We start from the raw sequence: 27375 nt of genomic DNA, 5'->3' as shown, positions 1-27375 counted from the left end.
CATTCAGATTCTGTTGTGTGTCTTAGTTGCCTGCTAAGAACACTGGTTCCCATCAGATTTAAACTCTAAAGACATCGTGAAGTCTTGGATATGCCCTGTCTCCTACTTTCTCTTTCTTTGTGGCCTTCAGATCATTAAATTTAGTGACTCAGCTAATTTTTTTAACCCACCTCTTAGAAAAGTTGAATGTATTTGTGACCAAGCACTTAGTTATTTCCTTTAAAGCAAGTGTTTGAGACGTTTTTAGATTTCTAACAGTCTTTGTTTACTGTGTAATTCAGTCCAATTGAGGAACCAGTAAAACTGCATTATCCAGACATCAAAGCTAAGAAGAGTATACTTACACCAAGAAACTTATTAGGTTTCTAACATGTGGAAAGTTACCAGGTGTCCCAAAATTAACCACTTGCATGCCAGCTGATTTTCATTTTTTGTAGCTATTTTAGTGATCAGCAGCATTCTGGGTTTAAAAATGTTCGTTGTGGCTGGGCACAGTGGCTCATGCCTATGATCTCAGCACTTTGGGAGGCTGAGGTGGGAGGATTGCTTGAGGCCAAGAGTTTGAGACCAGCCTGGGAAACATAGCAAGACCCAATTTCTAAATAATAATAATAATAATAATAAATTAGCCAGGTGTGGTGGCTTGTACCTGTAGTCCCAGCTACTTGGGATCCTGAACTGGAAGGATCACTTGAGCCCAGGAGTTGGAGGCTGTGGTCAGCTATGATTACACCACTGCACTCCAGCATGGGTGACAGAGCAAGACTCCATCTCATAAAATAAAATAATCGGTTCTGCATTCTTCAGAGTTTTGCTTTCTTTAGCATCCTTCAAATAACTAAAAATATGCCATTAAAATGTGTAAATAACCAAAGTGTTGGATGGAATAATACATTTTAGTTCATTTCAAAATAGAGCCAATATCTTTATTTCTTGAGGTTTGAGAGCTGGTGTTTTGTTCTGTTTTTCCTTCAGATTTCTGTGAAGGGATAGATATTAGACCCACTTTACAGAGAATAATTGAGTCACAGACAAGGGATGACCTGCCAATTGCATGCAGCAGTCACTTCAAGTAGGACCGATGCTACCAAGTTGCATTTCAAGATTGGTGACCTCAAGACCTGACAGATCCTGGGGTAAGGAGTTGATAGAGAAGGAATCTGTCAGATGAGCACCCTTGACTTCCTTAACCCTTCATCAGCAGTCCTGTCTGAGGCTCTGTTAAACCTAAGTGGCTTCATGGATTGAAATAAAATTATATATGTGTATTACAGAGTAATTGATTTTGTACAGATATTTCCTGTTAGGTATTTCAGAGGATGTGTGTAAACATGCTTTAGATATTCATAAGCATCTTGTAATTTTGTTTATGTAAGCAATCACCTAGGAAAGTAGAGGATGGGGAAGGTTTGTTTTTCTTTCCCATGGATACCCTGCTTGTTCCTACTGAATTCAAGAACATGGCGTCTTTCGGAACATGCCATTATCGGGAGGCAATTGCCTACAGTCATTAAGATTTCTCTTTTTAAAATAGTCAGTTTTTGCATATTACATCTAGTCACATTTTGTTTCCATAGAAGGTTTGGCTTTCTGGGATATCGGAAGGAAGCTATGGACGTTTGGAAAAGGTCTGTGACCTTTTGTGAGGTTATCATCACAGGGGACAATTGAACTCTCCCATTCATTGCTCCCTGATGTCAGTCAGAATAATGCATGGTGGTCTGACTTCCGGTGGCATTTCTTATGCAGTAGGCTCACAAAAGCATATTGAGGTCATGGCAAGGCTGGGTTCCTCCAAATATAAATAAGATTCAGAAGAAAATTGCTCTGTTCATTTCAGATTCTCATCTTTGTGATTGTCTTGGGAGACTGTTCATTTGGCTGCAGGTTCAGTGCTTGCACAGTCGTATTGGAGTATATAAGTAAACTGCAGTGCAGCATAAACTGTCATAGCCGGAAGACCGTTTATATGGAGGCAGTCAAAAGACTAGTTATTCTACCGATTTCAGCTGGAAAGTTGCTAAGGACTGTAAGTCGTAACAGTTTGTTACTTAAGCTGTTAAAACTTTAGGTCCTTTAAGGTGCCATGTTTTGGCCACATTCTATGGTCCCCCATAGCCTTCAGGAAAGAATCCAAACAGTGGTTTGATCCAGTCCCTGATTCCTTGCTAATGCATCTTACCCACTCTTTCCCCCCGTACTTTATTCCAGCTGGTTCTCCCAGCTGGCTGTGCTTTTTTTCAGGGAAGGAAGGATCTTGCACGCTCTGTCCCTCTGTCTTAAATGCACTTCATACTTCAGGTCTCACCGGAGTTGGAACTTCCTACAGAAAGGCTTTCCTAAATCTAAAAGGCTGGGCTTGGGAACCCTTCAATATGCTGAATAGTCATTCAGTTATTGATTCTTTCAGTAAATATTTGTGTCAAGCTCTGTGTCATAGGCTGAGGACACAGAAGAGAACTAGACAGGGGATGAGCCTCACAGAGCTTGTGTTCTTGTCAGGGAAACCATCTTGTATTTACACCCTTAATTTTTTTTATTTGGAAATGATTGAAAACTTATAAAAGTAGCCCAAAGGAGTATCCTATATGCTTTACCCAGATTCATCTATTGTTTTTCAATTTACCACCCCATTTGTGTTCTTACTCTTTCTATATGCATAATTTTTGGAGTGGGACCAGTTACATACCTTATGGCCCTTCCCTCCAAAATACTAAGGTGTGAATTTCCTAAAAGCGGCGATATTCTTTCACATGATAGCTACTTATAGTTTTACATTGATAAAATATTTTATTTTGGGGGGTTTATCCTTCCTGCATTTCTTATTTTTTATTTTATTTATTTATTTTTTTTTTACTGTGTTAAAATACACATAACATAAAACTTGCCATTTTAATCATTTTTAACTATACAGTTCAGGTATTAAGTTCTTTCATAATGTTATGCAACTTTTTCTGTAACTCTTTCCACCTTGTAAGACTGAAACTCTGTACCCATTAAACGGTAACTTTTCATTTCCACCTTCCCCCCAGCCCCTGACAACCACTGTTCTACTTTCTGTCTCTAGGAGTTTGGCTACTCTTAACTACTGCATGTAAGTGGAATCATATAGTCTTTGTCTTTTTGTGACTGGTTTATTTCACTTAGCATAATCTTAGCTCAAGATTCAGCCATGTTTTCAGAATTTCTTAGGCCAGGCGTGATGGCTCATACCTGTAATCCCACCACTTTGGGAGGCCAGGGCAGGCAGATCACCTGAGCCCAGGTGTTTGAGACCAGCCTGGGCAACATGGTGAAACCCCGTTCCTACTAAAAATACAAAAGTTAGTTAGGCATGGTGGCACATACCTGTAATCCCAACTACTCGTGAGACTGAAGCAGGAGAATTGCTTGAACCCGGGAGGCAAAGGTTACAATGAGCCAAGGTCGCACCACTGCACTCCAGCCTGGGTGACAGAGCAGGAATCTGTCTCAAAAAATGAAATAAAATAAAAATAAATTGTGAATAATATTATATTGTATGTATGTATCACATTTTGCTTATCTATCCATGTGTAGGTGGATGCTTTGGGTTGCTTCCATGTTTTGTTGTTGTTTTGACAGTCTTACTCTATTGCCCAGGCTTGAGTGCAGTGACTCGATCTCGGCTCACCGCAACCTTCACCTCCCAGGTTCAAGCAATTCTCCTGCCTCAGCCACCCAAGTAGCTGGGAATACAGGTGCTTGTCACCACACCCAGATAATTTTTATATTTTTAGTAGGGACGGGGTTTCACCATGTTGGCCAGGCTGATCTCGAACTCCTGACCTCAGCCACCTGCCTTGGCCTCCCAAAGTGCTGGGATTAAAGGCATGAGCCACCGCGCCCGGCCTAGGTTCCTGTTTTTTTTTGCAACGGGTTTATAATTCATTACCATACTTAATTATTTTGCCACTCAAATTGTCCCAGAGTTGGCCAGTGGAAGCCCCTTCAGGCTGGCTCCTGTGTCCTTGTGAGATGCCCCATTGTTTTTTTTTCTTGCATAAAAAGATGTTCCAGGCTCATCTTGTTCCTATCCTACCCTAACCTTGGAATCAGCCCTTTTTCCAGGGAGCCTTCACACCCTTGTTTTAGCACTTAGCACAAAAAAAACTGCTTACTTATGTTTTCCTCCATTGGACTAGATTGTACCTCTCTGAGGACACATTGATATAAGTCTTATTTGCTCTCACCCAGCACAAGGCCTGACATATGAGATGTTTACTAAATACTTGTTGAATAAAAAGTTGATTTTTACTGTAGTTCATTGATTAAAATTTGGTTCTAAAACTATGATGCTGATAGGTTGTCTTTTTTTTCCTCCCCTAGGAAGAAATGTTGGCTATTTGGCGATGAGAAGTGGCGAACAGTGACCATACTGGTATACAACACTATGGGACCTGGCGTTTTTGCTGCATGTCCAGCCCACCCCCACTAATAATGTAGGAAGCCGTCTGGTCCGTTGGAAACACTAATCTGATCTCGGAAGTGGCCGATCGTGGCAGGATGTGTCGACGATGATGATGGCAAGAAAGCAAGATGTCCGAATTCCCACCTACAACATCAGTGTGGTGGGATTGTCTGGGACCGAGAAGGAGAAGGGCCAGTGTGGGATTGGAAAGTCTTGTTTGTGCAACCGCTTTGTGCGCCCAAGTGCTGACGAGTTTCACTTGGACCATACCTCCGTCCTCAGCACCAGTGACTTTGGAGGGCGAGTGGTCAATAATGACCACTTCCTCTACTGGGGAGAAGTTAGCCGCTCCCTGGAGGACTGTGTGGAATGTAAGATGCACATTGTGGAACAGACTGAATTTATTGATGATCAGACTTTTCAACCTCATCGAAGCACGGCCCTGCAGCCCTATATTAAGAGAGCTGCTGCAACCAAGCTCGCATCAGCTGAAAAACTCATGTACTTTTGCACTGACCAGCTGGGGCTGGAGCAGGACTTTGAACAGAAGCAAATGCCAGATGGAAAGCTGCTCGTTGATGGTTTTCTTCTTGGTATCGACGTTAGCAGGGGCATGAATAGGAACTTTGATGACCAGCTCAAGTTTGTCTCCAATCTCTACAATCAGCTTGCAAAAACAAAAAAGCCCATAGTGGTGGTCCTGACTAAGTGTGACGAAGGTGTTGAGCGGTACATTAGAGATGCACATACTTTCGCCTTAAGCAAAAAGAACCTCCAGGTTGTGGAGACCTCAGCGAGGTCCAATGTAAATGTGGACTTGGCTTTCAGCACCTTAGTGCAACTCATTGATAAAAGTCGGGGAAAGACAAAAATCATTCCTTATTTTGAAGCTCTCAAGCAGCAGAGTCAGCAGATAGCTACAGCAAAAGACAAGTATGAGTGGCTGGTGAGTCGCATTGTGAAAAACCACAATGAGAACTGGTTGAGTGTCAGCCGAAAGATGCAGGCCTCTCCAGAATACCAAGACTATGTCTACCTGGAAGGGACTCAGAAAGCCAAGAAGCTGTTTCTCCAGCACATCCACCGCCTCAAGCACGAGCATATCGAGCGTAGGAGAAAGCTGTACCTGGCAGCCCTGCCATTAGCTTTTGAAGCTCTTATACCTAATCTAGATGAAATAGACCACCTAAGCTGCATAAAAACCAAAAAGCTCCTAGAAACCAAGCCAGAATTCTTGAAGTGGTTTGTTGTGCTTGAAGAGACACCATGGGATGCCACCAGCCACATTGACAACATGGAAAATGAACGGATTCCCTTTGATTTAATGGATACCGTCCCTGCAGAACAGCTGTACGAGGCCCACTTAGAGAAGCTGAGGAACGAGAGGAAAAGAGTTGAGATGCGAAGGGCATTTAAAGAAAACCTAGAGACCTCTCTTTTCATAACTCCCGGAAAACCTTGGGAAGAGGCCCGTAGTTTTATCATGAATGAAGATTTCTACCAGTGGCTGGAAGAATCTGTATACATGGATATTTATGGCAAACACCAAAAGCAAATTATAGATAAAGCAAAGGAAGACTTTCAGGAGTTGCTTCTGGAATATTCCGAATTGTTTTATGAGCTGGAGCTGGATGCTAAGCCCAGCAAGGAGAAGATGGGTGTCATTCAGGACGTTCTGGGAGAGGAACAGCGATTTAAAGCATTACAGAAGCTCCAAGCAGAGCGTGATGCCCTTATTCTGAAGCACATTCATTTTGTGTACCACCCAACAAAGGAGACATGCCCCAGCTGCCCAGCTTGTGTGGACGCTAAGATTGAGCACTTGATTAGTTCTCGGTTTATCCGGCCGTCTGACCGGAATCAAAAAAATTCACTCTCTGACCCCAACATTGATAGAATCAACTTGGTTATATTGGGCAAAGATGGCCTTGCCCGAGAGTTGGCCAATGAGATTCGAGCCCTTTGTACAAATGATGACAAGTATGTGATAGATGGTAAAATGTATGAGCTTTCCCTGAGGCCAATAGAGGGGAATGTCAGGCTTCCTGTGAACTCTTTCCAGACGCCAACATTTCAGCCCCACGGCTGTCTCTGCCTTTACAATTCAAAGGAATCACTATCCTATGTAGTGGAAAGTATAGAGAAAAGTAGAGAGTCCACGCTTGGTCGGAGGGATAATCATTTAGTCCACCTCCCCCTGACATTAATTTTGGTTAACAAGAGAGGAGACACCAGTGGAGAGACTCTGCATAGCTTAATCCAGCAAGGTCAGCAAATTGCTAGCAAACTTCAGTGTGTCTTTCTCGACCCTGCTTCTGCCGGCATTGGTTATGGACGCAACATTAATGAAAAGCAAATCAGTCAAGTTTTGAAGGGACTCTTGGACTCTAAGCGTAACTTAAACCTGGTCAGTTCTACTGCTAGCATCAAAGATTTGGCTGATATTGACCTGCGAATTGTTATGTGTCTGATGTGTGGAGATCCTTTTAGTGCAGATGACATACTTTTTCCTGTCCTTCAGTCCCAAACCTGTAAGTCTTCCCATTGTGGAAGCAACAACTCTGTTTTACTTGAACTACCAATCGGACTACACAAGAAGCGGATTGAGCTGTCTGTTCTTTCATACCATTCCTCGTTTAGCATCAGAAAGAGCCGGTTGGTTCATGGGTACATTGTTTTTTATTCAGCCAAACGTAAGGCCTCTTTGGCTATGTTGCGTGCCTTTCTTTGTGAAGTGCAGGACATTATCCCTATTCAGCTCGTAGCACTCACCGATGGCGCTGTCGATGTCCTAGACAATGACTTAAGTCGGGAACAGCTGACTGAGGGGGAGGAGATTGCTCAAGAAATTGACGGAAGGTTCACAAGCATCCCCTGTAGCCAACCCCAGCATAAACTTGAGATCTTTCACCCGTTTTTTAAAGATGTGGTGGAGAAAAAGAACATAATCGAGGCTACTCACATGTACGATAATGCTGCCGAGGCCTGTAGCACCACCGAAGAGGTGTTCAACTCCCCCCGGGCAGGGTCACCGCTCTGCAACTCAAACCTGCAGGATTCGGAAGAAGATATCGAGCCATCTTACAGCCTGTTTCGAGAGGACACATCACTGCCTTCTCTGTCCAAAGACCATTCTAAGCTCTCTATGGAACTGGAGGGAAACGATGGGCTGTCTTTCATTATGAGCAATTTTGAGAGTAAACTGAACAACAAAGTACCTCCGCCAGTCAAACCAAAGCCTCCTGTTCATTTTGAAATTACAAAGGGGGATCTGTCTTATTTAGACCAAGGCCATAGGGATGGACAGAGGAAGTCTGTGTCTTCTAGCCCCTGGCTGCCTCAGGATGGGTTTGATCCTTCTGACTATGCTGAGCCCATGGATGCTGTGGTGAAGCCAAGGAATGAAGAAGAAAACATATACTCTGTGCCCCATGACAGCACCCAAGGCAAAATCATCACCATTCGGAATATCAACAAAGCCCAGTCCAACGGCAGCGGGAATGGTTCCGACAGTGAAATGGACACCAGCTCTCTAGAGCGAGGTCGCAAGGTTTCCATCGTGAGCAAGCCAGTGCTGTACAGGACGAGATGCACCCGGCTGGGGCGGTTTGCTAGTTACCGAACCAGCTTCAGCGTGGGGAGTGATGATGAGCTGGGGCCCATCCGGAAGAAGGAGGAGGATCAGGCATCCCAAGGTTATAAAGGGGACAATGCCGTCATTCCATACGAAACAGACGAAGACCCGAGGAAGAGGAACATTCTTCGCAGTCTAAGGAGAAACACTAAGGTGAGATACCAGTCTAGGATGAGTCAGAGCGCTGTGTACACGGGCTGCAGCTGCATGAGGGTTGCTTGATGATGATGATTTTTCAAAGACAACCTATTCAGGTAAAAAACAGCTGCCCTCTGTGTGTGTTTGACTTAGCATAAAAAAACAGTGCCTCAATTAGCTACTACTATTGGCAGCTCTCAAGTAGTTAGGACTCTGGATAGTCTGAGTTGTTGTTATCTAAAACAATAGTTAATTAATTAGCAAAATGAGCAGATAACACAGAACTTGTCATTATCTTGACAAGTAGCCAAGCGCAGTGACAATACACTTGCCCTTCCTTCCACTGAGACACCGGAACCCAAAGCTGCTTGCTGTGGTCTCTCACTGCTAAGCATTTCACATTTTACCATACATCTCTTCAGTGAGCCTTTCCTCCCTCACTGACCTGTGAAGGCTGCGGCACTTTAGATTGGTGAAAGATTGGATGGTGACTTGCACGCACAAATCAGTGACAAGTCTTTGAGTACATAAATGAAAACAGAGAAAATTACCACTGAGAGTTACAAACCTGTCCTGTATTTGTTAAGTTGGAACACCATCCAGCTCTATTATTTTATCTTCAAGGGAGCTGCTGCCGCTATCAGTTAGAAACTTGGGTTTTATTTAGGGATCACCAGTGGGACAGGGACGGAAAAGGAAAAGTTAACTGTATACATGATAAACATCGGGCCTACTCGTCATATGTAGAGGCAGGAGCAGGTGAAGTGTCTTATCCTGTGTAGAATTGTAGTTTGTAGTTTGCAGGGCAGAGAGCTACTCTGTCCCCTTGGGCTTAGGCTTTGAGAAAGAAAAAGTGCTTCTCAACTTTGTCTTTTTTTTTTCCATTTGGAGTAGAGAGAAATACTCTTCTCTCCACCCCCAATTGCCAAAGCTGATTTAGAAATACTGAAATACTCTTTATATAGGCCAGGCTTGGTGGCTTATGCCTGTAATCCCAGCACTTTGGGAGGCTGAGGTGGGCAGATCACTTGAGGTCAGGAGTTTGAGACTAGCCTGGCCAACATGGTGAAACCCCGTCTCTCCTAAAAAAGTACAAAAATTAGCCGGGCGAGGTGGCAGGTGCCTGTAGCGACAGCTACTCAGGAGGCCGAGGCAGGAGAGTGGTATGAACCTGGGAGTCAGAGGTTACAGTGAGCCAAGATCGTGCCGCTGCACTCCAGCCTGGGCAACAGAGGGAGACTCTGTCTCAAAAAGGAAAAGGAAAAAAAAGTATATAGAATATGTATATATACTCACTCTATACTTTTTCAGAAAAAGTCATTTTGGTGAGACACCACAACAGAACTACGTTTTTTCATAACCTTTGACCAGCATATTATTATAGAAGGATTTCTCCATGATAAAGCTTTTGCTACTCTGCCTTCCACAAAAGAATAGAGAACAGAGTTACTTGTCTAAAAGTATTGCAGGGACCTTTGGAAAGAAAGGTTGCCAGCAATTTTTGTTACTATAAAACATACCAAATCAGAAAGCTCTAGAATCCAAGCTGTCTTGAGAGCTGACAGTCCTGACAACTGTGTTGTAAAATATATCACGGAGGCCAGTTTGGCAGTCCTGAAGTCCCTGAGAGATGAAGGAACAGGGTGCCATCACCCTCCCAAGGAAATTGCACCCACTTTGTGTTTCCCCGTAGTGGAGAGTGCTCCTGCATCATCGCTGTCCAGGAGCTTCCGGAGTCTTCTCACCTGTGCAGTGTGAGAAAGTGCAGAGTGGTTCTGTTCTCCTCTCTGCCTGTGCTGACTATTTTTTTCTGAGACGGAGTTTTGCTGTTGTTGCCCAGGCTGGAGTGCAATGGTGCAATCTCGGCTCACTACAACGTCTACCTCCTGGATTCAAGTGATTCTCCTGCCTCAGCCTCCCAGGTAGCTGGGATTACAGGCGCCTGCCACCATACCCGGCTAATATTTTGTATTTTTATTTTTTTCTAAGACAGAGTCTCCCTCTGTCTCCAGGCGCCAGGCTGGAGTGCAGTGGTTGGAGCTCACTGCAACCTCTACCTCCCGGGTTCAAGCAATGCTCCTGCCTCAGCCTCCCAAGTAGCTGGGAGTACAGGCACGTGCCACTACGCCCAGCTAATTTTTGTATTTTTTAGTAGAGACGGGCTTTCACCATGTTGGCCAGGATGATCTTGAACTCCCAACCTCAGGCAATCTACCTGCCTCGACGTGGCGTGAGCCACCGCGCCCGGCCTGTGCTAATAATGAATACCATAGGCATCCTCTTATTTGATTTTCCTTCGCCTGGCTTTTCTACATGGAGTCCTTTGTCTGCCTCCAGTGCTTTCTCCTCCAGAGGTTGGTAGGAGGCAGACCTGCAGAAAGCATTGCTTATTTAGGAAGCCAGAAAACAGCCTGACCTGCCTCCAGTATTTTCCCAGAGCCCACCTATTTAATGATACTGGAATCCAAACATTTTGAACATTTCTTCTCTTCCTCCTCCTCTTCGAATGAAGACTGTTGCCAGAACAGCTTAAAAATGGTGACAGTCTTGTAATTTGTGGGGGTGTTTGCACACCTGGGAATTAGGAAGGTGGCATAATAGCATAGTGAAAACGTATTCTGACTTCTAGCTCCATTTTTAATACTTACTGAATGATGCTTGAAAAACACATTTCCATGCAAGCCAAGCTTTCAAGAGTACACACTGTAGCGGAGGCTCAGCAGAAAACAGCTGGTCACAGTGCGCCTCTGAGATGGCTGTGTTCATGCTGGTAGTGAGCAATTCCTAACCTGAGACTTCCTCCCCGGGTTGCTGGGTCAGCTGCAAGAAGTGGTCGGCTTCCGGTCTGTCTTTAGCTATGTGGGCCACACCTCTTAAGTCAAATAAAATGATATTCTGGCCCAAGATCAGTAGCGTGCCAGAAGTCAGTTATGGAGTATCCTTTGGAAAGAGTGACTAGAAGGTGAAATTTTCTTTAACTGCCCTGGGAAATGGTGCTTTGAAATGAGGTTAGTTGCTTTGTTATCCCAGCGCAGAGATGAGCAAATCCTTTGCTCCTAGAGCAAACCTCCTAGTAAAATTGCTGCAGTTGGGAACACAGACTGGCACTTGTTTTACTGGAAAAGCAAGATACCGTCAGGGCAGAGAAGGCCAAGTCAACCCCTGTGTGGGGGAATCGGACATTGATTTTTATTGGCATAACAAAGCAATACAATATTTACTGAAGGGAGGGGGCAGCCAGGGCCTCGGATTTCAGTTGGTAATGGAAAATACACTCAGTACCTCTTGCGTGCCAGACACCATGGGGAAATGGTACAGACCCTTCTTGCCCAGACCTCAGTCCCCAGTTGAGGCAGTAAGACCTACACAGCTTCTGAAAAGCAGTGGCCTTCCCAGGGAAGGCTGTGTGTGGGCATGCTGGGGTCATTACGTTAGAGTAGGGTGTAGTGCTTAGGAGCTCAGGCTCTGGGAATTTGGGCTACGGTCAGCTCCAGCTCCTCCGCTTCCTTACTTGGACTTTGGACACGAGTCACCTCTCCACATTCTTTCTGCAAAAGAGGGAGCACCTTCCTGATCAGATGTGAGAAATGAACACCAGGCATAGATTGCATGCTGGATAGGTGTCAGCTGTCATCATTCAACTAGACGTCGTGGAACGAGTGGAACTGTGGCAGTGGCATTAGGTGAGGAAGGACTTGAAGGTGGAAATATGCATATTGTATTCAGAGAAAGGAGAACGCTCATCTGAGCTAGCTGTGGACTTGGCGGGGCCAACATTATCCATCCCTCGGGTGGAAGCTTTAACCCCATGCATCACTGAGCTGCTTTCTTGGTACTTACCCTAGCAACTGCCCTAACAAAAAAAAGCTATGCTCTGGGTACCAATGTGATACAGAAAACAATCGCTCAGTCCTCTTGGCTGATTTGCTAGATTAGGTCTTTACTGTAAAACTGGAGTTGGAGTGAGGGAATCGCTTTCATTTCTCCTCATGAAAGTGTAGACTGTAAAGCTCACTCTCATTCTGGGTGCTTTTCCCAGCTGAACCATTTAGCAACCCACCCTCATAGTGGGAGCCTTCCGCACTCAGTTGAATGAAATTGAAAATCTACGATTGCACTTCAGCGGGGCCATGAATAGTGGCTTTGTCTGTAAAGAGTTGTTGTTGCACATGGTCTCTGTCCTCCAGTGCCATGCGTTTGCAAAGACGAGATCAGGATCGGCAGGGTCTTATTTTAAAGCCAAAAAACAGGCTGGGGAGCCTTGTTCCACAAAGTATGCCTTTTGGGCATGCTGAAATGGCTGCATTCGGTGTGTTTGACTGTGGACTTAAAGAGAAGACATTATTGGCTATTTACCCTTCTATCTGATGTGTTCTTATTTTGGTGCTTAAAAAAAAAAGACAAAACAGAATGATAAAGAAAATCTTTCACTCACTGCAGCAGCCACATGACAAGACAACCTATTGAAAAGCTAACCAATTCAATCATGCATTGTTTGGTCTATAAGGCACCAAGTAACCAGTTTGACAGTTTCTGTCCCCCCTAGTGAATTGGCTTATTTTATGGGATTCAGTGAATTGGCTGGTTGTTGTGGCTTTGTGTGGACACAGCTCTCATTTTGTGAGGCCTAGAACGGAGTTAAAGTTTCTGGTGTGAATAAAAACCAGCTGGGGGATTGGACTGCTTGCTCCCCTGGGAGGGATGTTGCGTTTTGACAGACAAGCTGAATGTGATGAAATATGAGCTCTTTGTAACCTGCTCAGGAAAGACTCTCAGTGTGTGCTTCAGAAGTGGTTAGTCCTACTCAATGGGCTTTGAGACTGAATACATACCTTGGTTTTAAAAATGGGGCGGGCACACTGACTTGACCTTGGATTTTCTGTTTCCTGAAAAAAATTGTGTCTTTTAAATTGAGGTACTTTTGTCTCCAGAGCACAAGTTCAGTCATTCTTTTAGGAAGGAGACATTCAGTTCAGCGTCTGGGCATTTAGTGAGCACTTGTTTTATGCCCAGCATTGTGCTAGGTGCCCTAGGTGTGGTAGTGACGTTAATCGAGCTTACAGTCTTGGGGATGTTAGGTTTTAAACATGTCCTTGCATGCATTTTGAATATTACTAGAGGGAAGGTATGGGATACTAAGGAATTGTGTAACAAAGGAGTTTAACCTAAGCTGAGGTATCAGGAAAGCTCCCCAAGGAAATGATATTAATTAAGGCTGAGACTCTTGAAGCATGAGGGCAAAGTCAGTGAAGATGGAAGCTTTGTGGAGCTGAAAGAACTTGATGCGTTCCAAGCGTTCAAAGAAGCTTAGCGTGGCTGCTGTGGAGAGGTGAGGGAGACCCAGGCCGAATACAGGGCTGTGGCTACCACGTGAAGGGTTCTGTGTTTTTGTGCATTTATTGAATACCTACTGTGTGCCAGGTACATGCCAGGCATTTTCACATCAATGTTTTATTTATTCCTCCTCCAGTGTTAATGAGGCGATGTTTTGCATCCTTGTTTTAGAGGTGAGAGATTCAACTAAGGCTCAGAGATTCAACACCTTGCCCCAGTTGGCATAGCTACTGAGTGGGAAAGCTGAGACTCTGAACCCCGGCGTTCTGACTTCCACTTCCCGTGGGTTTTTACAATCCATTCTGCGGAAAAGTTGCTAATATTCAGCCGTCAGGTGCCTATATTTAGACCACTCAATAAGTCCAGTCGATTTGTTCATTCAAACAAAGGATCTTTGATTATCTGAAAAAATCCATTGCTCCTCACTGCTCCCTAGAACAGCACGGTGCTGTTTGTTTCCAGCTTCAGAGCCTAGTTGAGTAGGGGACAAAAAAGGCATGGAGACATTGAAATAGCAACTGGAACTTTGAGAAATTGTTTCGAACTGGTGTCACTCAATTCTCAGTTTATTTTAAGCCTGAAGAACTTCTGTAGTGTGTTTTTGGTGAATAAAAATAGACTATCTTTAACTATCTGCCTTAGCTTACAGCACACCTGTTCTTAAAAAAAATTACAATAGGCAACCTAAATCTGTTTTTCAAAGAACAGGGAATTGTGCTGATGCCTCACTGAGCCAACTCGGTCTCCTCCGCCACCTGGTGATACTGAAACACCTTTGTGGGGACTCACATTATTCCAGCTTTAGTCGGGAATCACCTTTGCTTATAAGGCAAAGGCCTTCCGAATGGATTTTATCCAGCATTGGAGAGAGGCAAGCAGATAAAAACTGACCCATAGCGCTGGAAATTCCAGATTCAGTGTGTATTGAACTTGAGGCATGTGTTCATGAAAATGGACCTGGAACTAGTGGGCCTTCCTCACTCTTTGTCTCCCAATCACGCTGGCCATGAATTGTCTTCTCAAGGGTGGACCCACGGTCACCAGACTTTCACACCATTATAGAGCAGAATGCTATGGTCTAGGCTGGGCATGGTGGCTCACACCTATAATCCTAGCACTTTGAGAGGCCAAGGCAGGCGGATTACTTGAGGTCAGGAGTTCGAGACCAGCCTGGCCAAAATGGTGAAACCCCATCTCTACAAAAAAATACAAAAATTAGCCAGGTGTGGTGGCAGGCACCTATAATCCTACCTACTGGGGAGGCTGACGCAGGAGAATCACTTGAACCCGGGAGGCGGAGGTGGCAGTGAGCTGAGATTGCACCACTGCATTCTAGCCTGGACAACAGAGGAGACTGTCTCAAAAAAAAAAAAAAGCTATGGTCTGGATTTAGTTAGGTCCTGCAATAGGATGACATGCCTCCGTTTCTTTGCCCATTATTTAAGAGGATTAGGGATGTCAGGAAGGCCAGGACTTTGTGCTCCTTCCTGTTCATCTCTAAATAAAGATGCTCCAAGATGGCGAGTGACTGAGTCACAGTATTAACTGCCGGCTTGAAGGAGACCATAGCTAAGCATTTGTGCTTTAATAATAGATTTTGCCAACAAGAATACATCTGCCTTCAGGTTTTCTCTTAAACTTGGGCGTTGAATTTTTCCAAGCCAGGAGGGGGAGCACTGGTTAACCAAGAATACATTTGGAGCATAAGCAAATAACTTAATTGAAAAGGTCCTTTTGGAACTCTTTTGGAAATAGGAGAGAATAATTGCCAATCAGAAAGGCACACTGTTGAATACTGAATGCAAGAAAGTGGTTTGGGGAACAGCTGTAGTAATGCCACTTACGGAATCTTTCCGATTTTCTAAGACTCTACCAGTTATAGTTAGTCCACAGTATGCCACCACACAACTTGGCAAGCCATGAGTGTGACCCTCTGGGACTGTGTGTATTGATTTCACTGTCATCCTCATTCAGATGTCACAGTCTCCGTTCCACATGACATTCTGTATATGGTGTTACCCCACTAGTCGTTTTCTTTTTTTACATAAAACATTAAAATTTTTTTTTTTTTTTCTTGAGATGGAGTTTCGCTCTTGTTACCCAGGCTGGAGTGCAATGGCGCGATCTCGGCTCACCGCAACCTCCGTCTCCTGGGTTCAGGCAATTCTCCTGCCTCAGCCTCCTGAGTAGCTGGGACTACAGGCACGCGTCACCATGCCCAGCTGAATTTTTGTATTTTTTTTAGTAGAGACGGGGTTTCACAATGTTGACCAGGATGGTCTCGACCTCTTGACCTCGTGATCCACCCGCCTCGGCCTCCCAAAGTGCTGGGATTACAGGCGTGAGCCACCGCGCCCGGCCAAAAAAAATTTTTTTTGAAGGTGGGGTCTCGCTATGTTCCCAGACTAGACACAAAACTCTTGGCCTTAAGCAGTCCTCCCGCCTGGGCCTCCCAAAGTATCGGGATTACAGCATGAGCCACTGCATCTGGCTGGTGTTAACTGTTTTAAAAAAGGCCAGACATGGTGGCTCACGCCTGTAATCCCAATACTTTGGGAGACCGAGTTTGGCAGATTGCTTGAGCCCAGGAGTTTGAAACTGGCTTGGAGAACATGGCAAAACCCTGTCTCTATAAAAAATTAGTCAGGCATGGTGGTGCACGCCTGTAGTTCCAGGTACTTGGAAGGCTGAGGTAGAGAATTCACCTGAGCCCAGGGAAGTTGAGGCTGCAGTGAGCCGTGATTAAACCACTGCACTCCAGCCTGGGCAACATAGTGAGACACTGTCTCAAAAAAACAACCAAAAAACCCAAAACTGATGCTGAGTTCCCCACCACCCAACTCTGCTTTCAGTCCAATTAAATCAGAATCTCTAGGTCTGGTGTCCAGGCACCTAAGAAAAAAAAAAAAAAAGGCAAAAGGCAGTGAATCCAACAAGCTGGGTTCCGTTTTTTATTTCCTTTATTAGATATGTCACCAAGCATTTAAAAGGTTTAAAAGGCTATACTAGACGGTACAACTCTAGTGACCATATTTTCTGACCCTAAAATCTGGATAAGTAACTTCACATATGTAAGATAGTTTATGGAGACCAAAAGAAAATACTTGAAGTTGACAGTGTAGGGTCAGTAAGTAGCTCTCCCTGCTGTTCCCACAGAAGATAGAATATTCTTTTTTTTTTTTTAATTTGCATTAATTATTTTTATTTACAGAAACAGTGTACATTTAACCCAGTTTCGTGGCAAGTTCTTTAGCCTTTGCCTTTTCTAGCTTGGCGATGCGAGCCAGACTTGGGACCCAGGACATTGCCTCCCCAGTGACGGTGGATCTTCTTATATCTGTAATTGGTGCAGACAGCTTCCACCAGCTTAGCCAAAGTACCTTTCTCTTCCGAGTTAACATGTGTGAAGGCAACAGTGGTGCAGGTCTTCCTATGGACTAGACGTCCCAGTCTTGCCTTCCCCTTGATGATGCAATAAGGGACTCCCATTTTATGACATAGGGCAGGCAAGAAGACAACCAGCTCAATGGGATCCACATCATGAGCAATCACCACCAGCTGTGCTTTCCTGTTCTCCACCAACGTGGTGACGGTGTTGACTCCTGCTCGAAGGACAGGTTGCCTCTTACTGGGGACGTCCCCTTTGCCAGCCGCTTTCTTCTCGGCCCGGGCCAACAGCCTCTGCTTTTTCTCTTGCTTCATCTCCGGTCTGTACTTGTGGGCCAGCTTAAGCAGCTGGGTTGCTGTTTGGCGGCCCGGGGCCTGGGTGAACTGGTTAATTGCAGTAGGCACTTTCAGCCGCTTATAGAGGATGGCTCTCTGCCGCTGCAACTTGATATAGCGGGGCCATTTCACAAAGCGGGTGAGGTCTCTTTTGGGCTGGATGTCTTCTCCAATGCCAAAATTTTTAGGCCTTTTCTCAAATAGTGGATTCACCACTTTCTTGGCCTCCTGCTTCTTCACGACAGCAGGAGCCAGAGCCACCTTCTTCCCCTTGGCCTTCTTTCCTTTCATCTTGGGCGGCGGGAGGCAAGAGACAAGATAGAATATTCTTTATCCAAAAAGGGTAGCTGACCTCTCCGTTGGAGCTACGGGGACTGCCCATGTGCTATGTTAGTCAGGTCCTTACCTTGTTCCATGGTTGCGTAGCTGGTACGTGTTCATGTGGTACCTAGATCAGCTTTGTTTCTTGTGGATATGTCTTCTGTTACCAAATAGATTGGAAGTTCGTTGAGGGCAGGAGACAACTATGATGCTAGTATTAGCTCTGCTGCTAGTTTGTTATGTGGCCTTGAGGTAATTCATAAATTCATTAAAGAAAAAAAAAAAGCCAAGACTCTTGCCTTCTAGGAACTTAACCCAGTAGAGTCTTTGTTATTTGTGTACATAAATGACCATACCTCATTCAGGACCTACAGAGGGAATTAGGACTTCATCTGGTGGTTTTTAAAAGGCTTATGATACAGTACTGCCAAAGTATGAACAAGACCTTCTGAGCCTCGCCTCCTCACACGCTAGTATGAGCAGCACAGTATAAGGAAAAAAGAGAATCTGTACCATAGAGACAGTCTGCCTCTCAGCTAAATTTGAAAAAAAATAGAAAAGAACATTGGGCCAGTACATTATTGGAAACTGTGTTCAGCAAATGTGTTGAGTGCCCACTGCATGTCAGGCCCTGGAACCCAACCATCTTCCCAGCTGATAGAAGGCCCTTCTCTTGGCTCTTACCTATCCCTTGGCCGCCATTCTACTCTTTTTCTTGCCCCAGTGGACTTGGACAGGGTCTGTGGAGTGGGCTTACGGCCCAGTGAGGAGCAGAGGCAGTGACAGACGTAGCTTCTTGCTCCGCCACAGTTGGGAGTTTCCTCTTTATGCCCTTGTGTCTGAAAAGCCGAGAGACCAGAGGTAGTTACCAGGCACCATTTCTCCCCGGTGCACTACTGGCATAAACTATTATTTATAAACTTTGCCACAGTTAGCGTCAAGACCAAAAATCGGATGTGTTTTTAAGGAAACTGTGAGGTACAAAGCAATGGACTATGTTTATTTTTTTAAATCCATCTAAAAGGCCAAGGGGAAGGTGTTTCAGGCTGGCCCAGTCCTTGGTGTATGGCAGCGGCATTTCATCGTGGAGGAAATTGATCATGCAGGGGAAAGAGCATGGGGCTTTGGCGTTCACAGATGACAGCACACTAAGTGCTGGGTGTGAATTTCCATGAGTCTCTGTTTTCTCAACTGTAAAATGAGTCTAAATAACCCTTACCTTGCAGAGTGGTCATGAGATTTTGGATAATTGTGCAGAGCAGTTACCACCATACCCAGCTACTCCTAAGGAATCTCTATTCCATTTTTGACCCAGTTGGACTCTAAACTTAGAGGCGGCCAGGTATGGTGGCTCACGCCTATAATCCTAGAACTTTGGGAGGCCAAGGCAGGTGGATCACTGGAATTCAGGAGTTTGAGACGAGCTCGGCCAACATGGGGAAACGCCGTCTTCACTAAAAATACAAAAATTAGCCGGGCATGGTGGCTCACACTTGTAATCCCACCTACTTGGGAGGCTGAGGCAGGGGAATCGCCTGAACCCGGGAGGCAGAGTGAGCCAAGATTGCTGCATTGCATTCCAGCCTGGGCAACAGAGTGAGACTCCATCTCAGTAAAAAAATAAATAAATAAACTTAGAGGCACACATGTGGAGATTGTTCTCAGGAATTAACTTCCTCTGGCTGGGTGCTTTTTTCCCGTTTGGCCTGCTAATGAGTAAGTGTCTCCAGAAGAAGATAGATGTTGGGTGGTGTCACTTTCTTCTCTTCAAGTACCTGCTGCTGAAAGTGCACCCAATAACTCCCTAAAGAGTGACACACGTCTGACTGGAGGCGTGAGACATCTGGCAGGCCACTCAGGAGAATGGCATTCCCATCCGAAATATGCCCAGTAACCCTTCAGATGCCTGAAGTGTTAGTTCTATCAGCAGCCTGGCCCAGCTCTTGGCATGCACCCCAAACTCTGATTTCCTTACTAGGAAGGTTTAGAATTAGTTTTGCAAGAGCTCCAATTTTGTGACACCCTAGGGAGTTTTCAGTTATCCCAAGGAGGTATTTTGAAATTCTGTAAACCAGAGTTCGTTTAAGTCTTTAAAAAGAGAGAGTGAGATTGAATCCACGTCATTCAGCAAGGAGGTGGGGTGATGCTACTGCAAAAGCTTACCCTCCACATCCACTGTTGTAAATGGAAGGGTTGAACTAAATCTTGGACTCTTTGAGGTGAAAGAGATAGGGGCAGTTGTCTCAGTTAGGCTTCTGTCTCTCTTATCGCTCCCAACGTGACCCTTTGGAGCCATATAAAAGAAAGCCTGCTCCATAGTCAATAGGTAGCTCTATAGCTATTTGAAAATAGCTGTCAGAGTGCCCCATTCTTTCCTTTGCCAACTTAAAGTTCCCTGGTATTTTATGTGAGTGGATCTTTATGACCTTTAGAAACTTTTAGAAGTCCTCCAGATAATCATTGATCAGTGTGCCACCTTTTTTTTTTTGAGACTGGGTCTCCCGCTGTCACCCAGGCAGGAGCTGGAGTGCTGGCTCACTGCAGCCTCTACCTCCTGAGCTCAAGCAGTCCTCCCACTGCAGCCTCCTGAGTTGCTGGGACTACAGGCATGTGTCACCATACCCAGATAATTTTTTTTTGTATTTTTTGTAGAGACGGGTTTCACCATATTGGCCAGGCTGGTCTCAGATACTTCAAGCGATCTGCCCACCTCAGCCTCCCAAAGTGCTGAGATTACAGCCGAGCCCGGCTAGTGTGCTTTTATTCACCTACTCAGTCATCCATTTATTTATTCTCTCCATACCAAGAATTTTTGCCATATTATAAGTGGTGATGGTTAAAAGCACAGGTTTTGCAGTCATACAGACATGACTTGGTCAAGTTACTGACTTTTTCTTGGAGTTGCTTCTATAAAATGGAGTTTTTAACACCCACAAATCTTTTGTGAATCTGGAGTGCTTGTAAAGAATTTATACTGACTGGGTGCAGTGGCTCATCTGTAATCAGCACTTTGGGAGTCTGAGGCAGGAGGGTCCCTTGAGCCCAGGAGGCCAAGGTTTGCAGGGAGCTATGATGGCGCTAGTGCACCCCAGCCTGGGTAACAGAGTGAGACCTGATCTAAAAAAGAACTTATGCTAGGGTCTGGTACGTAGAAAGTATTCAGTTGATGGAGGCTAAATTTCCTGGCTAAGTTAGATTGCTAGAGCACACCAGCATCATCTTGCTCCTAGTATTGAGAGGGTGGGGAAATAGGAGATTAAACTTTGTGGTCTGTTTACTAGAACCGTGATTAGAAGGCTTTAAGATGATTAGGAGTAGCTTCCTTGCAGCTTCCTTTCAGTTCCGTTTTTATTCCTTCACAGCAGTTTATTTGGAAGCCTTGGTTTTATTGAAGAACAGCGCCGTTAGTTTTGATAGGCATATCCTGCAGGATTTGAGGTTGTTAAAAACTTGAATGACAGAAGATGGATGAATGATTTAAGTACAGATGCTCTTCGGTTATTTAGATTATACAGCTAACCTTTTAAACTCTAAATATAAAAACTTTTCGACTTTTAACCTTTTAAACCTTAAGTTAAAAAACTTAAGAAATCTTTTAAGGGGGGAAGCATTGCTTGTTATCTCGTTGCAACAGTGTGTGAAATAGAGGCACTCAGCCTTTTTTTTTTTTTTTTTTTTTTTCCTCGAGATGGAGTCTTGCTTTGTTGCCTAGGCTGGAGTGCAATGGTGCAATCTTGGCTCACTGCAACCTCCACCTGCTGGGTTCAAGAGATTCTCTCCCCCTCAGCCTTCCTAATAGCTGGGATTACAGGCACCCGCCATCATGCCTGACTAATTTTTCCATTTTTGTAGAGACAGAGTTTCACCATGTTGGCCAGGCTGGTTTACTCCTGACCTCAGGTGATCCACCCTCCTTGGCCTCCCAAAGTGCTGGAATTACAGACATAAGCCACCGAGCCTGGCCAGCCCTCTTATTTATTATTTTGAGACAGGGCCTCACTTTGTCACCCAGGCTGGAGTACAGTAGCAGGATCTCAGTTCACTACAGCCTCAACCTCCTGGGCTCAGGTGATCCTCCCACCTCAGCTCCCCAGGTAGCTGGGACTATAGGCGCACACTACCGCGCCAAGCTAATTGTTTTTATATTTTTTTGCAGAGATAGGGTTTCACCATGTTGCCCAGCCTAGTCTCAAACTCCTGAGCTCAAGCAATCTACCCACCTCATCCTCCCAAAGTGCTAAGATTACAGGCATTAGCCACTGCATGCGACCTTAAATTCTTTATGTTATACTACACATAAGTAGAAGATGCTAGATAGAGAGACAGTATGGACTGGTTAAAATATTTCCTATAAAGGTATATCATACATCATTAATTAGCTTTTCCTTACTTCTTTGGTAAAAAGTCTGAAGTCAGAGCCTGTTTGCTTCAGTAATATGAGGGGAGCAAGCAGCAGCCACTCCCCCAAACCTGGGAGGCTATGCTACCACTTTATGAAGAGTGGGTATCTCACAGTGGGTGGGGACAGGCTTTATGGAGTGCGTGGTTCTTCCTGGGAATCCCAGAATCCATTCACATTATAGCATTCTCCATACTGAGTCAGGTAGCAGACTGAATGAAGATTGGATTGTCATTGCCTTTGGTTGGTCATTTGAAGTAACGTCACCCAGCAGCCCAGAAATGGAATGGTCTTGCTCTTTCCTTGTGTACATTTTATTCTGATCTTTTCTTTTTTTTTTTCTTTTCTTGCTACTTGTTTATACAGGAAGTTCACAAAGAATCTCAGACTAAACAGGAAGTGATTTTTTTCCAGTGTCAAGGGGTACTAGCAAGACTGAAGATGGGCAGGAGAAGGAGAGGGAATAGGTGGCCTGTGGCCTGGTGGCTCGTTGTTTCCTTCAGTGGGTTTTATGTAAAATCCCTAAACACTTTAGGTTTATGGGCTGTGCACACTTCTAAGTAAATCTGCTTTTCTAAATTGGTTTCATCAACTTGAAAATGAAACTGAAGTGCTGGAGATACACCTGGGTCTAATTTACCTTGATCCTGTTTGGTTATTTTCCCTTTTTAGTAGGTATTTTAACAAAAGGCCAAAATTTCAAGTGTATTTCTTTGGCTTTAGGAAATTTACCGTTTGTTTAGAGTAATTTTTCTCTATTTAAGGTTCAAAATAAAAAGATTGAATCCTTTCGAAGCAGAGGATCTCAGTGTTAATCATGTTAACGAGCATAGGCTTTGGAGAAAGACCTTCCCGGGTTTGAATCCGAGGGCTGTCACTTAGTAGTTGTGTCATTTAGGCATCAGGTTTAAAAGAAATAATATTTGGCAGGCTGGGCAACATAATGAGACCCCCATGTCTCCAGAAAATTTAAAAATTAGCCTGAGTGCATGCCTTTGGTCCCAGCTTTGGGAGGCTGAGGTGGGAAGATCGCTTGAGCCCAGGAGGTTAAGACTGCAGTGAGCTGTGACCACGCCACTGCCCTCCAGCCTGAGCAACACAGGGAGATCCTGTATCAAAATGATGATAATAATAATTTCTGGAACTTACTCTGTGCATAGTAAGTTCTCAAGTGGTGGTTGCTGCTGCTGCTGCTGTTGCTGCCAATACTTCTTGAAGAAGGTGACTGGGGAAAAAGTAGCCAAAAAAATACTTTGTCCTGTTAGTTGACTTTACTTTTTCCTAATGTGGACACAACTGAGAATTAGCTCCAAGCTAATGTATCAAAGGACATTCTCATTTGGGGCTATCAGCCCTAGCAACATGCCTGATCTCTTTTCTAGAGGTAGGAAATTATCTGTTTTCCATTTCATCTCTTTAAAAGATTTTAGCCATCTTTGAGTATGAAACATCTATTATCCTTGTAGGGTGTTTGGAAAACTTCCTGTTTACTCCAGTGCATCCCTGGTAGAGGATGTAGATAATCATCGTATTGTTATTTTATTACATAAACATGGGCTGCTTCTTATAAACATCTTTGTTCTAATAATGTGGTCTCATATTCAAGGTGTGACTATGTGGCAGCTTTCTGGCATCTTATGTGATATTTGGAGGCCAGAGATAAAAAATTAGTGAGATGTGCCAAGCAAGTCTTTCCACTCCTTCTTGAAATCTTTCTAGCAGTTTTTATGTCACTGTTTCCCCTCTGGAACACTTACTGATGTTTCAGCTACATGTTGGTACTCACTTTGTTTTTATGCTTCCTTTTCTCTTTCCTGGACAGAAACCAAAGCCCAAACCCCGGCCATCCATCACAAAGGCAACCTGGGAGAGTAACTATTTTGGGGTACCCTTAACAACTGTCGTGACTCCAGAGAAGCCGATCCCCATTTTTATTGAAAGATGTATTGAGTACATTGAAGCCACAGGTAAGAGTGTTACCTCATAGCAGTTTATACCTTTCACTGTCTACAGGATGCTTACTGGAGGGCCAAGCCATCTGGAAATTCTGGAATCAGTTGTTGAGTGTGAGGTGCTCTTGGAGAAGGAGCTGAGCAGTCACGACAGCTGTCAGATGTGTGGATTCTCCATTTGTGTGCAGTTTTGAGGCTGATGTTGGGCATTTCTTAGGCCTTGGCCTACAAAGGAGCCGTTCTGCACTTAGGGTGGCAGCTGTGCCTACTTGGGTGTTTTCTCTGTGCTGTGTCACCCACCAAAGCATCAGCACTCTGTCAGTCGCCTGCCCGCCCGTGCTCCCTGCAGGTCTGCGAGCCCCTTGAGGGTTTTGCTATCATCGTGTCCTCGGTACTTCGGTGGATACATAATACATTTTGGTTTGGTAAAATGAGTACAGCCCTCAGCATTGATCAGGCGCCTGAGACTCATGTATTGATGGGATTTTTTTCTGAAGTAAGAAAATGATCAGGATGCTTGGGATATCTAATGGTTCTGTAGCTCTTTGACAACTTGATGCTATGGCAAAGGTAGACTGTCTTGGAAAGTTTTTTGCATTGTTCTTGAAATAATTAAGTTTTACTTGTGTTGAAACTGTTTGCTTTATTCATTTAGAGCTCTCGTGTCCCTTTGGCCTTCCTGTTTCGCTAAGGTGGGTTCTTGAGCATTAGGAATTGGGCTCAGGAACACAAGCTTAAACTAACTTGAAACTGGGGTAGGGATGACAGCCTTGCTATGTGTTCTTTCTAATTCTGATGTTATCCACAATGGCATTAAGTATCATGTGGTGTGGACAGCCTACTGGGCTCTGCTGATAATTTCACCAGCGTCGTGTGAAGCTGAGTGACATTGTTCATATTTACTTAGGATATTGCAAATCAGGGAAGATAGCTTTATTTATTTATTTATTTATTTTTGAGATAGAGTCTCATTGTGTTGCCCAGGCTAGGATGCAGTGGGGTGATCTCGGCTCATTGCAACCTCTGCCTCACAGGTTCAAGTGATTCTCCCACCTCAGCCTTCCTAGGCATTACAGGTGCCTGCCACCGCGCCCGGCTAATTTTTGTATTTTTAGTACAGATGGGGTTTCACCATCTTGGCCAGGCTAGTCTTGAACTCCTAACCTCAGGTGATCTGTTTGCCTTAGCCTCCCAAAGTGCTGGGATTACAGACATAAGCCACCGTGCCCAGCTGAGGATAGCTTTTAAGTTGAAGCTCACCAAAGACTTTACAGTTATTTCCTAGGTTTCTCTGTGGCACTCCAGGCTTGAATCTCAGTAAGCACTTTGCATAATCCATTACCAATCCACAGCTTTGTTTAGTCCATTCTGTACCCAAAGCCATTTCTCAGTGTCCATCTTTTTTTTTTCCTGCTGTAGCACAGGGGTCTCACTTATTGCCCAGGCTAGTCCCAAAACCCTGCTTCAAATGATCCTCCTACCTTGGCCTCCTAAAGTCCTGGGATTATAGGCCTGAGCTACCGTGCCTGGCTTCAGTGTCCATCTTTTTGACACTGGTTTTATATTAATTTCTTTCTTCATCTCTCTGTAAAATGATTGAAAGTTGCAGGTATGATACGCACCTTTACATACATACATACATACATACATTTATTTATTAGGCAGAGTCTCACTCTGTCATGCAGGCTGGAGTGCAGTGGCACAATCTCAACTCAACCTCTGCCTCCCAGGTTCAAGCAATCCTCCCACCTCAGCCTCCTGAGGTGTGCACCACCACAGGCGTGCACCACCACACCTGGCTAAATTTTTTGGTATTTTTAGTAGAGACGGGGTTTCACCATGTTGATTAGGCTGGTCTTGAGCTCCTGATCTCAAGTGGTCCACCCACCTCAGCCTCCCAAAGTGCTGGGATTACAGGTGTGAGCCACCACACCCAGCCTGCACCTTTACTCTCAAATACTTCACTGGGTATTTTCCAAAAACATTTTCTTGTAGAACCACTGTGCATTTATCAAAATTAGGAAGTCAACATTTATCTAGTACTAATCTGTCTGAAATCTAATCTATAGACATTCTCGTTTCATCAGTTTTCCCACTAACGTCCTTTATAGCAATAGGCAAAACACTGTTTTGGTCTGGGACCACATGTTTCATTTAGTGGTCAAATTTCTTTAGTCAGTTGGGTTCATCTGAAACAGTTGGGTTCATCTGTTTTTCATGACCTTGAGAGTTTTAAAGAACACAGATCAGTTCTTTTGTAGGGTGTTCCTCAGTTTGGCTTTGTTTTCCCTTTTTTTTTTTTTTTAATTAATTTTTTGTATTTTTAGTAGAGATGGGGGTTTCATGTTGCCCAGGCTGGTCTTGAATTCCTGAGCTCAAGCAATCCACACGCCTTGGCCTTCCAAAGTGCTGGGATTACAGGCATGAGCCACCGCCCCGGGCCTTGGCTTTGTTTTTGTGATCGGTTTCTGGATTTGCACTTCTGGCAGATGCCGCAGGACACCAATGCTGTGTCCTTCTCAGTGTATGCCAACTGGAGGCTTGTGATGTTGATGTGTGCCATCCCTAGAGCTGTTCTCTTTGATCACTTGGTAAATCTGGTATCTGCCAGGCTTTTCCACTGTGAAGTTACTTATTTCCCCTTTGTAATTAATACATTTTTTGTGGGGAGATGCTTTGAGACTCTCTAAGTAGCAGGTTTCTCCTAGTACTTCCACCCACTAGTTTTGAGCATCCATTGATGATTTCACGACAGTGATCACCATAGTTCTTCTAACTTGCTCATTCTTTCTGCGCTTATTAGTTAGCATTCTGTTGTCGGACAGGGCTTGCCCTTCCCAAGGGGAGCCTTTCAGTGGTCTCCCTGAGCGATTCACTGCAGCAGCAGCAAGTGCTGAACTGTTCCCCACATGCCCTCTAACTGAGCGCAGCCATGGGCCTGACCTAACCTTGCTTCTCCAGCTCTTAAACTTCCCACTCAGCATGATAACTTTTTTACATCCAATGATGAAGTGATACTTCCCCTTGCCGTTGTACTTGTGAATCCTCAGTCCTCCAGCAGCCATCATCAAGATGCTGCTTCTCTTAAAGCTCTGTTAGACTACAACACCGTCCAGCCTGGCCCAGAACACTTGGAGCTTCAGGGTCATCTCTGACACATCTGATCAAATCCCAAGTCTGTCGGTTCTGCTTTGCCATCTCTTTGCTCTGTCCTCTCCGCTTCATCTCTGCTGCCCACCATCACCCACCTTCTCAGTCTATTCTATGGATATGACGATTCATCTGCTGAAAACCCATCCTCCCTTCCTTGCTGCTCACCAGCTGCAGACCACACTCATAACCCTCCTGCCCCGTCTCAGGAACAGCAGGACTGTTACCATGCATTGTCCCCTGCCTTCCTTTTTTTTTTTTTTTTTTTTTTTTTTTTTTTTTTTTTTTTTTTTTT

At 44.5% G+C, this 27375-nt stretch overlaps 1 protein-coding gene across 3 annotated transcripts in view; it reads left to right on the top strand.

Annotated features, from left to right (window-relative positions):
- ARHGAP35 (Rho GTPase activating protein 35) overlaps positions 1–27375 on the top strand; it is a 134646-nt gene that overhangs the window by 48241 nt on the left and 59030 nt on the right. Inside the window, exons 2-4 of one of the 3 annotated variants that reach the window (XM_032262542.1) lie at positions 976–1136; positions 4348–8216; positions 23801–23945. In XM_032262542.1, coding sequence (XP_032118433.1) covers positions 4536–8216; positions 23801–23945 — 3826 coding nt within the window. In that variant the 5' untranslated portion in view covers positions 976–1136; positions 4348–4535. Of the gene's footprint in view, positions 1–975; positions 1137–4347; positions 8217–23800; positions 23946–24064; positions 24871–27375 lie in introns of those variants that run through there. The other 2 variants (XM_032262543.1, XM_032262541.1) reach the window with 2 other exon arrangements.

Source organism: Sapajus apella, unplaced genomic scaffold (genome assembly GCF_009761245.1).
Source record: "Sapajus apella isolate SASKATOON/1434 unplaced genomic scaffold, GSC_monkey_1.0 scaffold130, whole genome shotgun sequence".
In the NCBI taxonomy this organism is placed as follows: domain Eukaryota; kingdom Metazoa; phylum Chordata; class Mammalia; order Primates; family Cebidae; genus Sapajus; species Sapajus apella.
Note: the sequence above shows the minus strand (reverse complement) of the source record. Positions and strands in the feature narration are given on the sequence as shown.